Source organism: Puntigrus tetrazona, chromosome 24, assembly GCF_018831695.1.
Source record: "Puntigrus tetrazona isolate hp1 chromosome 24, ASM1883169v1, whole genome shotgun sequence".
NCBI lineage: Eukaryota > Metazoa > Chordata > Actinopteri > Cypriniformes > Cyprinidae > Puntigrus > Puntigrus tetrazona.
The window spans coordinates 4220240-4232392 of NC_056722.1; the positions used below are offsets into that span (position 1 = coordinate 4220240).

Genomic DNA, 12153 nt, shown 5'->3' on the forward strand with positions numbered 1-12153 from the left:
TGGAAAAACCCTCCTGGAGCGAAACAGACGTGAAGATGAAAACTGAGCCTGGAAATGTGTTTTAGTCTCATGATCCAGTGGAGTGTGTTTCCACTTCTTTAGAAATCTGGAAATGAGTCATTTATCGTTCTGAGTGAGTCTCTGGTTCAGACTAGATGCTTTCTGACGATTCAGTGACAGAAACGAATCATTCAGAGAATCAAGTGTTTTACTGTGAACTCAATGAGAGGGCAAAGGTCATCCCAGAGGTCAGAGGTCATCAAAACACATTAAAATTACTTTTTGAGAAATACGTATGATTTCATTATAAACTCCTGATTATATTAATAATTTGGATTTAATTTATGATTTGACTTTAGTTCAGTAATCTGTGTGTGATGTTGAGTCTTATATCAGTGTGTGTGTGTGTGTGTGTGTGTGTGTGTGTGTGTGTGTGTGTGTGTGTGTGTGTGTGTGTGTGTGTGTGTGTGTTTATCTGAGTGTGACGGAGGTTTTTGTACGACTCTTTCTCTAGAATAAAACACTGTGGTGGACTTTTGGTGGAGGAACTAAACTGGTGATCAGAAGTAAGTCTTTCTTTAATTATTTAATATAAATATATAATGTGTGTGTTTTAAAAGAGGTTAAATGTTCATTTAAGAACTTTTGGAAACAATATTCTTAATTAAAACATATATCACATAGAAGATTTATTTACATCTCATTTAATGTAAAATTTCATAGTTTTATTGATAGATTTCACCAATTAGTGCATTTAATCAAATGTTGTCTGCTATACACTCTTAAAAATAAAGCTGCTTCACGATGCCATAGAAGATTTTCTTTTGATTAAATGGTTCCTTAAAGAACCTTCAACATCTGAAGAACCTTTCTGTCTCACAAAACGCTCTTTGTGTCGAAATAAAGTTCTTCAGATTATAAAAATGTAAGAAAGAGATGGTTCTTTAAAAAACTGATTGTTTCTTTCATGGCTTCAAAAAACCTTTGAAGCAACTTTATTTTCAAAAGTGTATCAGGTGTAAGTCATATTTGATTTCTTCCTCATCTTTTCCATTTTAAGCTGTAGTTCATATTAAATGATAATTTTTCATTATTTCAATTTAACGCAATTATGATGATCTTTCATTTATTTCAGTTAGTTCATGAAACAAAAGCTGGATGACACAGACATGAGATAATTTCATTACTGTCCAAAATTCATTCAGTTGCTAAATATCGTAAACTATTAAATGCATTATTATATTAAATTTATTCATAATTGTGTTTATGTGAACGAACATCCTAAATGTTGACTGTTTTCAAATTAATAACATCCTGAAATAAGCAATTATGAAAGTTTCACAATATAATTATCAGAGATGTTACTTATTTTAGAAAGAAAGAAATCAGCACACATTTTACAGCGTGTCATGTTTCCTTCAGAAAAGTGATATATTTATGAACACAGCGTAAAGTGTCTTATACTTGATACACTGTAAAAATAAATGTGTAAAATGTACTTCTTTTCACTTACAAAAATGTAACAGTTTTGTAAAACGACATTTAATATCCAGTTATATTTCTTAGATTGTTATATATATATATTATAAAAGGACTTACAATTAACTGATAAACAGGTTTTCACTGCATTTTTACAGTCTTTTACCATTAAAGTATCACTTTCTTAATAGTGTTGATTTATTCAGCTGATGGAGAATACTTGTGTGTTATATGAAGGACAGTAAAGTGAAGATAGTGTGTGAGCTGTGAAGAAGTGAGTGTTGTGTGTGTTTGTGTGTTTCAGCTGGTCCCGCAGTGAAGCCCTCCGTGTCTCTGCTGCCTCCCTCTTCTCTGCAGATCTCTGGAGACTCAGCAGCACTGCTCTGCCTGCTCAGCTCTTACTCTCCACAGGGGGCGCAGGTGAGCTGGACGCTGGACGGGTCAGAGGTCAGCGACGGGGTTCAGACCAGCGCAGAGAGCGAGCGGGACGGACTCTACAGCCGCAGCAGCGTCCTGAGCCTCAGCAAAGCACGCTGGGAAAAGCGCCAACAGCTTGGTCTGCAGAGTAACACACGAAGGAGGAGATCAGAGAGAGTTTCTCAAGAGCTCCGAGTGCTGATGTTTCTCCAGTGAAGAGCAGCAGGATTCACAGCAGATTTACAGCTCAATACTCAAGCGCTCTTTCCATCTGCTGCCGTTGCTGTTCGTTCAATAAAGCTTCTGAACGCCTTACATTTGTGTTTCAGCGTGTCCTTCCTTCACTAAACTTTCAGCTGCTGTTGATGGATTGTAAGAGTTGAGAACAGCTGCGTTTAGCAGTAAATGTGACCTGAAGCTCTTGGGCTTTGAACATGGTCTCTGGAGACGGAGCTGCTCTATTCTGAGAGCGTCACAATCACTAAACACTGTTTGATTGGTTTAATGCTCTCAACTGGAACAGATTCGCTTTCGCTTCTGCATTTATGAAGTGTGTCTGCTAGTTTTAGAAAACTCATACGTGACTCAATAAACTTAAAGGCTTTAAAAAGATAAAAAATGCCCATAAAGAGTAAAAATCGCAGACTAAGATTCCTCTCATGTCTTAAGCTTGCCGTATTTTATCTTATAAACACTTTAGACATAATTAATGGGCTTTATTTTAGTATTAATTTCAATGCATCGATGAAAACAAGCTACTGAACTGATTCTGATCATGTTTAATAGTGTTTAACACTTTCAGTGATATTTCTTCCCTCAAACAGTTAATTATGACGATCATAACAGAAAATTCATGAAAGATTAATAAACTAAACTAACTATCTTTATGAAGCGGTTTACAGTATGATTGTATAATTATCAGGCTCTGTAGAAATGCATTGACAGATATAGATGTGAAGTGAAGTGAACAGAGATGTAAGAAACTATGACTAAATCAAAATAATTTCAAATTATCTTCAAAAAATCATTGTTGAAGCTCAATATAATTGATATTAAGTTCATATCTGTGTTTCTGCTCTCTGGAGGTTTTTGTACGACTCTTTATCACTTTGTGAACACATCTTTACTGTTGATATAGTGATAACTCTGACAGTAATAATGTCCAGCATCTTCAGTCTGGACTTCACTGATGGTCAGAGAGAAATCTCTCCCAGATGATATGCTGCCAGCAAATCTAGATGGAGCTCCTGAAGCCCGACTGATTGATGCATAAATCAAGAGTTTAGGAGCTTCTTCAGGTTTCTTAAGGTACCAGCTAAGAAAATGGTGTGTGTTGTGACAGCAGTCTGGATCTGTGTTAAATGAACAGGTCACAGTGACTGATTGTCCAGTTTGAGCGAGCAGCTCCGATGGACTTTGACTCACCGTCACCTGCCCGATAGATTCTGTCAAATCAGAAAGATTAAAAATCATATTTTTAAAAACATTAATAAAATTAACCAGTAAATGACATCATCAATCCTTCCAGACACAAACCTCTACAAAACACCGTCAGCGTCCAGATCAACATGGTGATGAAGGTCATTTTTCTTGCTTGTGGGTTCAGTTCTAGTGAAGAACGTCAGTAGATGATGTCTGATGTCTGACAGAGTTATAAACACACACAGAGCACTGAAGTGTGTGTCTCATGTAAAACACACTCTCTATGCAAACGCTGCAGCAGTGAACGGGTTTAATGCAGAAAAAGCAGAATAAACTGAGGTTACTGGGAACCTCACTGATTCATGTGCTGTTGTTCTCACAGTATGTAGTATATATATATATATATATATATATATATATATATATATATATATATATATATATATACTTGCAATGTTTGTGTCCAGGAGAAATTAGGGAAGTTGGGCAATGTGATGAAGGGACTATTTTACACCACCTCTATTTCTCTAAGAAGGTCTCTGGGGACAATAGAGTTTATTAACACCATACAGGGCTATATATATGTATATATCTGGCCCTGATTCTCCAAAAATAGATTAGCATGACTTTGTCTCTTACGCAGAAGTATAGTCAAGTGCATTCAAGAGCCACGCGGCAAAAAAAGAAAGACTGAAGCGTTTAGTTATCACCACTTCTGAGATGAGTGTGAGACGAGTCGCTGTTTCTAAACGTCTGTAGTCGCATGCTCTGGTGACATCTGCTGTTTGAAATGTTGTAAATGCAACCAGAATGATGTACAAACCACAAAGTGTTTTATTAAACGTGTTAATGCTGTTAAACGTGATGCGGACTGACTTCCAGCTTGACCTTTATCCCTGTCGCACTTTGAAACAGACTAAGAAGTTGATGTTTTCACTGAAAATAATTGTTTAGTCCCCTTTTATAGTAATTACTGTCACCCTTTTGTACTATGACGGTACCCAGCATGCACTGCGGCACAAAGAACAGCATTTTTCACAAATCGACTGTGCTTTGATTTCTATGCAACACGTTATAAATGAGCCCCCGGGATGTTGAATGTAACTAAAATGAGCTCCGAACGTCATAAAACCTGCTAAAAAATCACAACAGAAACAACGGCAAAAATAAAAGCTAGGATTCAAGAAAATAATACGACAATTCAGCTCAGGCAACGATGCATGCTGGGAGTTTTAGTTTTTTGATTGTTTCCGTCTGCGTCTAAGGGATGCATTAGTGTGGATTTTTATTCTGTGCTTGCTTTCAATCCTTCTCTTAATAACCGATCGCTTCAAAAGTGCAAAAATTAAAACATCGATAGCTGCCATAAATCACCAGATCTCTAGTATGTTCACATTTTATTTTAACCATTGCTGTTCCAAATGCATCTTATGACCGTAGCAGCCAATAAAAAAGAGAAAAAGCCAAGAGCCCAACTTAAGACACAATGACAAAATGAAAACATTTAAAAAAAAAAGAGTCCAGCTATTTGCAAACGCAGGCTCGATGGAAATGTTGAGGGTTTCTATGCAAAGTGACCGTGAATAGGTTGTTGTTAGAGATCAGATCCGGAGCGTCCAGTTTGTCTGTTCATCGACGGCGTCGTCTTCATTACTCCACAAGGTCTTGACCTGACCCGAGACCGACCAGCAGCGGACGTGAGATGAACACACTGTGGCTGCCGCTTCTTCTGAGTAAGTCTGAAAACTGAGAGAGCTTTGTGCGCTTCGTGATTTTTTGGAGACCGTGTTATGCTGGCGTTCGGGGTAAGGCATTTCATTTCCCCAAAATAAACAAATAAATACTTCTATGAAGCAGAGATGGATTAAACTGGTCAATAAGTGGCGTTGCTTTAAGCTTGCTATTCGTCAGAGAACCCTGAAAACAAAGTGGTATCAAGGTTTGCACAAAAAATATCAAGTTTCAGCAAAAAAATCATTTTATTAGACTGATTTCTGAAGGATCGTGCGACACTGAGGACTGAAATAATAATGCTGGAAATTCAGCTTTGATTGCAGGAATGGATTACATTTTAATCTATATTACAATACAAATCAGATATGTATAGTGATATTTCACATTATTACTTTTTTACTGTATGTTTAGATCAAATAAATGCGCCTTTTCACGTTACTTTCTACTGATAGTCTATGCATGCCACTTCGTTTCAAATATTAATAAGCATGTTTCTTAAAAACGTATTAATTTCCAGTCAGTTGTGTAACTGTTCCTCTTTTCTTCCACTCTCACATCGTTCGCATTTACATCCTCACAAACTTTCAGGAAAAACTCGCCGGCTCACCTGAGATTTGCATAACCGAGCATATTCCATGTATTTGCATTGTTTTTTTTTTACAGTACCATCCATAAACAGTGAACCATTAACAGTTCTTTAAGCCTAAAACGTGCTCAGATGCAGCTGTACAATGCCAGAATACGACCTATGAAGTATTAATAGATATTTTAACATACTTAACGTAACTAATATGTCTCCTCTAAACAAAATATTTATTGTTTTTAATAATTTAAATGTTTTGTGACACTTGCTGTATAAACACACACACACACGTGATTTAAAAAAGTTAACATTTTCAAGTCAAAATTCTTTCAAAATACAAAACATCATTTTCACAAATTATTCAGAGCCAACGATCAAAACATCAAATTGCATATGCATATATATATATATATATATATATATATATATATATATATATATATAGATAGATAGATAGATATAAGAAACTTTAAAAAATTTAATAAAATATTATATATATATTTTTTAAACATATAGATATGCATAGATATGTATATATAACAAATGTCTTCTGAAGAAACTTTAAATAAAAATAAAAACAAAATTAAATAAAATATTATATTATATATATATATATATATATATATATATATATATATATATATGGGTTTTAGTAAAAAAAAATATTTCTATTTTTAAAATTATTACTTAAATCACTGACTTCCACAAGCTTGGAAGAGCTAGGATAAGATAGGAGCAGTATTTATATATATTTTTATCTTATACACCACAATCTCAATTTTGAAAATATGGCCCATATGTTTTGTGGTCTAGGGTCACATATGAGGATCATTCAGATAAGTATTAGGTTTAAAGTGCACCCAGGTAAAAAAAAAAAAAAAAAAATCCTTAATGTAATGAAAGCTCTCTAATTTTGTACTGAATATACTAAAAATGTTTCTTTAGTGCTTCTTAAGATTAACTTAAGATCTAAGTGTACTCAACTACTGTGCTATTTTGAGACGGCATGAATACTTTAACATACTACCTTTGTTTTTAAAAATGTATTTAGCTACCACTTGAAACCATCTTTCATACAACAGTACACTTGATTGTAGTGGTCATGAACGAGGGGTCTGAGGCGTCAATGAAAGCATGGCCAGGAAGACGTCAAAGACACAGCAAACGGGAACAAACAGGAACAAAGGCCAAAAGTCAGGCATCAAACAATCAAAAAGCCAAAGGCAGGCAGGGTCAAAACCAGAGAATACGGTCAGAGAAAAACAATGCTAGAACTAGCAACCAAGGCTTATGCTAAATATGAGGCTACATCTCAAGAAAAGGCCTGCTATATTCAGCATATATAGTCTCCAAACAGGAAGTAGCAGCAGAGGAAGCGATCGTAGTTCATCCGGAGGTCAGAGCTCCCTCTGCTGGCTTGGAGTAACAGTAGTATATACTAAGTGCATTTTAGATTAGATTAGATTAGATTCGACCTTATTGTCATTACACACGTACAAGTACAAGGTAACGAAATGCAGTTTAGGTCTAACCAGGAGTGCAATAAGCGGCAAGTGCAGGATACAGGTATGACTATAAATGACAAGTGCGCATACAGGTAATATATACAGGAGATAAATATGTGTAAGTTAAATTATGGGTGAATGTGTTAAGAGCGTAATATACAGCCTGCTATTGTCAATGAAAGGGACATTTGCAGTTAGGCATGTATAAACAATTTACAGACGGTTATGTACAAGCAGGATATACAGGATATGTATAGACAAATTTACGAGAGTATGTACAATGCATATGTACAGTGGAGAGCAATGAATGTTAAACAGTGCATTTATTTATTTTTTAGTTCATATTCATGGATAGCACACTTAGATGACCTTAAGCTTATCTTAAGAAGCACTAAAGATTCATTTTTAGTATATTAAGTGCAAAATTAGTGCACTTTTATAACATTATGGGTGTGTAACTTGTTTCTCGACGATCACGTCCAGGCTCAGTCGTACGGGCAGAGGACCAGTATTTTCCTCAGTCGACCAATGCCACATGGGACCAGGCCAGACTCCACTGTCGGTCCTGCTTCAGAGAGATGACCACCGTCACCAGCAGGAACGTCCACCTCGTCGTGCAGAACCTCTCTTGGGACTACTGGGTGGGACTCCGCAAGAGCTACAACGGCTCGTTCCCGTGGGCCGCGTGGTCCAACGGAGATCCCGTTACGTATCAGAACTGGTACCCCGGTCACCCTGTTCCAAATAAAGACAAGAAACTCATTCCCATATGTCCCTCGACTACGGAAAGCCCGGCGAGCTCCGCGACGACTACATCGACAGCGACCCCAGCGACCTCCACCGTAACGTCCGCTCCGGTCACGTTTCCGAAGAGCTCCACGATGTGGACCAACAGGGCGCAGGAAGAGCTGGAAGAAGAAACGTGCCCCATACTGAACGAAATGCTCGACTGCTTGAACATGACGTGCCCCGAGCTGGAAATCTTCGTGGCTATGTGTAACAGAACAACGATCGTCACTCCCAAGACCACAAAGAGTAACCAAACGCTCGAGGTCACGACATTTAGCACCACCTTCAATGCCACAACAGCCAAAAGCTCCACGGCTAGACACGTCACAAACGACAACGCCACAACCCAGACCCCCACAACCCAGAGACCCACAACCCAGAGAACCACCACCAGCGACTGCGTCTTCGAACCCGAGCCGGATCCCGAGCACTACATCGAGGACGCTTGCGTGGCGCTGCTCAGCTTCGGCATGTGGAAGGAAAAAGACTGCAATACCAGCCTACCCTACATCTGTTACGAAGGTAAGGCCTCGAAAGGAAGAAATAAAGGTCTTCCTGTTGCGTTGCATCCCACATTGATCATTAAAATGAATCATTTGCACTTAAATACATTACATTTACATTTACATTTAGTCATTTAGCAGACGCCTTTATCCAAAGCGACGTACAAATGAAATAAATAGTTGCTTTTCAGTGCAAATAATAATAATAATGATGATGATGATGATGCTTTAATGGTGTCTTTTTGTGATTTAAAAAAAACTTTTACATTTTTAATGCAAATCTTAAAAGTTTCCATTAATGTCAAAGCACTTCGATCAATCAAAGACTTTATATTGCGCTACATGGTAGGGTTAGGGTCAGAGTTAGTACCTAGTTATTACCTAGATATTAAAATCGCTAATGAAAGTACATGAGTAACAGGACTGTAAAAATAATATATGGGTTTAGTTGCTTATAAACATACTTTTTTAGAGCTTATAACATATTTTTTTAGTCATTTAAAACATTTTCTTTATATATAGGGCTGGGCCTGATTCATTTTAAATTGAATAATTCACCAATCTTGATTTTTTTTAATTTATTTTTAATTATTTATTTATACTTGATTTTTTTTTTAGATTACTTATTTTTATTTTTTTTTACAAGCAAATGGCACTATTCTGCAAAACTATTAATGTTTTTTTTTTTTTTTAAATATACAAGCAATAATTAAAATACGGTTCTGCACACTAAAGCAAACAACGGTTCAACAGGTTCTTGGTGGGCCCAAAATCAAAGCTCCTTTTTTAAGCTTTCCTTTAAAGAGTGTAGTTACTTACAAGCTTCCGCCAATCTGCATAATTTACTATCTATCTATCCGCGTAGAGCGCTTCTTCGGCCAGATAGGGGTTTTTGACAAGGACACCAGTTCAGCCAATGTGAGCTGGTCCGAGGGACCCGGAGCCGCGAACATCAGCCACTACAGAGTGGAGATCACCGGGGACAAAAACCAGACGTTTAACCAGACCGACCTGTCCCAACACGTCCAGGACCTCACGGCGGGAACTCTATACAGCGTCCAGGTGTTTCCCGTGAAATGCGGCAGGTATCTCAATCCACAGAATATCTCCTTCTACACCCGTAAGTAGACTCGGACTCGACTTCAGCATGCTTTCCACGCCAATGATGCGCAAAATGACCCGCGCCGTCCCCTTTTACAGAGCCCTCCGATGTGCAAAATCTGACCATAGAGGGTGTGACGACTAACAGCGCCTTCCTCACGTGGAGCAAACCCGAAGGAAACAGCGACTTCTACCTAGTAACTTTCCTAAACGATTCGAAACCTGCGACACAAAAGTGCTCCAGCGTGAACTGCACCATCACCGGTCTGATTCCAGGAGCTGAGTATCTGTTCACGGTCAAAGCTGTGGTGAATCAGACCTTTGAAGGCGTGGCGTGCAGCGCTTCTGATCACACCGGTAAGAAGACACTTCACATTCACTCTAAACCATGCAGCTTTTACACACAATGAGAAAATCACATTAAATAGTGCCAATTAAAACATTACTTGCTGAGTTTTAATCATGCTTGGCTTTTTGTTATTGCTAGAATGGGCTTTCGGTTTTTATTTCTATCCTTAATTCTATTTTGTACTTTGCTATTTTATCGATTTTTATTCCTTTTTAGGTCTAATTTATTTTGCGCCATTTTTATCACCAAATCATGAAACATACGTAAATAAAGCACAACATTTTACTAATTAGAGTTACGCAGAAAATTGTTCTTTTATTTTATTTTAAATAAAATTTTTGCAACAGACATCTATATTTTATTTCAGCTTATTTAAGTTCCATTTTATTTATTTGCGATGCAGCAACCGATTCAAGTTCTTCGACTTATATTTCATCGCAGCTTTATTTTTTAATTAACAGAAATGTTTTAGTTTCTGCTTTGGATTTTCGTGAAGAAATGAAATAGTCGCAAATGCAGTCAAAAAAAAAAAAAATGGAATAAAAATAAAAGTTTTTTTGCTGTTGAAGCCGTTTCTGTCAAAACTTTACATTCACTCAAAACCATGTTTTCAGCCCAAGCTGCAAAGGAAACTTTTACACAGAATGAGAAAATCACATTAAATACTTCATGAATACTGCGTTTTAATCATGCTTGGCTTTTTTTTATTGCTAGAATGAGCTTTCGGTTTTTATTTCTATCCTTAATTCTATTTTGTACTTTGCTATTTTATCGATTTTTATTCCTTTTTAGGTCTAATTTATTTTGCGCCATTTTTATCACCAAATCATGAAACATACGTAAATAAAGCACAGCATTTTTTAGCATTTTACTAATTAGAGTTACGCAGAAAATTGTTATTTTATTTTATTTTAAATAAAATTTTTGCAACAAACATTTACATTTTATTTCAGCTTATTTAAGTTCCATTTTATTTATTTGCGATGCAACAACCGATTCAAGTTTTTCAACTAAAATTCTATTTATAATTAACAGAAATGTTTTAGTTCCTTTATTTTTAATTAACAGAAATGTTTTAGTTCCTGCTCTGGATTTTTGTAAACAAATGAAATAGTTACAAATGCATTCAAAAAAAAAAAAATGGAATAAAAATAAAAACCGTTTCTGTCAAAATTTTGACTAAACCTATGCATTTTTTCTTAAACGAACTGTTTTTCAGTACCTTCGACGGTCAGAAACCTGAAATCAGCAGACAATGACAGCACGGTCATAACGGCCACTTGGGAAAAGCCCGTGGGAGAACATTCGGGATACCGCTACTACCTCCAAGAAGTAGATAACAGCTTCGAGTGTCCGAACTGCAGCGTCTTAACAAGCAGCAACGCGACAAACTGGCAGAACACAGAAAAAGAGGTCATCGTAGAGAGCGGCAAATCGGACGGCGTCAAGTTCTGTCTGTGTGTGGCGGCGCTGACCAAGAAAAACAGCTTGTCGGGAGAAATGCTGCTGATCTCTGCATACACGCGTGAGTCCTGCTCTCCGCTTTTACAGCACTTGCCCAAGTAAACGCATTTCGTGCTTCGTGATGGACCGTTTGCGAGATCAGCATCTCGGGTGAAGACTTTTTTACTTCCTCAGGATCGGGAGGTCGCCTCTCGTAACGGAGCCGTTGTGAAGGCATACCTTAAAGTCTAGATGCTTTTCTCACAATCGTGAAATTTTATCTTGCACTAAGTTGTCTTCACAAAATTTTTACACAAAATGAGAAAATCACGTTAAATATAATTCCGATTAAAGCATTGCTTGCTGAGTTTTAATCGTGCTTGGCTTTTTTTATCGCTAGAATGGGATTTCGGTTTTTATTTCTACCCTTAATTCTATTTTGTACTTTGCCATTTTATTATTTTTATTTTCAGGACTAATTTATTTTGCACCATTTTTATCACCAAATCATGAAACATTTTAACATTTTATTTTCATTTTACTAATTTAATCTTTTTTTTTTTTATTTCATTTTTCCCCGTTTTATTTCACTTCCAAACAGGCAGACTTTTTTACTTTCTCAGTAACGGAGCCGTTGTGAAGCGCATGCCTTAAAGTCGTGAAAATCGTGAAATTTTATCTTGCAACTAAGATCACCAAGTTATAAGTTGTCTTCACAAAACTGCGAGATTACATGCAACTGTTGTCGCGACATATCTCTCAACTCAGAACGAAAAAAATAACGAGAAAAAATAAATTCGAGTTTAAATTTCTTTTTTAATTTCTATT

The 12153-nt window shown here is 36.7% G+C and overlaps 1 protein-coding gene and 2 gene segments (V, D, J or C); 2 read left to right on the forward strand and 1 right to left on the reverse strand.

The window, feature by feature from the left end:
• Positions 1-155: 155 nt before the first annotated feature.
• Positions 156-2211, forward strand: LOC122330187. The segment is given in 3 exon segments: positions 156-248; positions 515-566; positions 1784-2211. Coding segments are annotated over 3 exon segments (460 nt in total).
• A 789-nt stretch (positions 2212-3000) lies between these two features.
• On the reverse strand, positions 3001-3481 carry LOC122330188. The segment is given in 2 exon segments: positions 3001-3341; positions 3433-3481. Coding segments are annotated over 2 exon segments (390 nt in total).
• Positions 3482-4906: 1425 nt separating this feature from the next.
• LOC122329603 (receptor-type tyrosine-protein phosphatase H) overlaps positions 4907-12153 on the forward strand; it is an 11014-nt gene continuing 3767 nt past the window's right edge. Inside the window, exons 1-5 of the mRNA XM_043225942.1 lie at positions 4907-5051; positions 7624-8451; positions 9298-9552; positions 9633-9890; positions 11102-11407. Coding sequence (XP_043081877.1) covers positions 5021-5051; positions 7624-8451; positions 9298-9552; positions 9633-9890; positions 11102-11407 — 1678 coding nt within the window. The 5' untranslated portion in view covers positions 4907-5020. The remainder of the gene's footprint in view (positions 5052-7623; positions 8452-9297; positions 9553-9632; positions 9891-11101; positions 11408-12153) is intronic.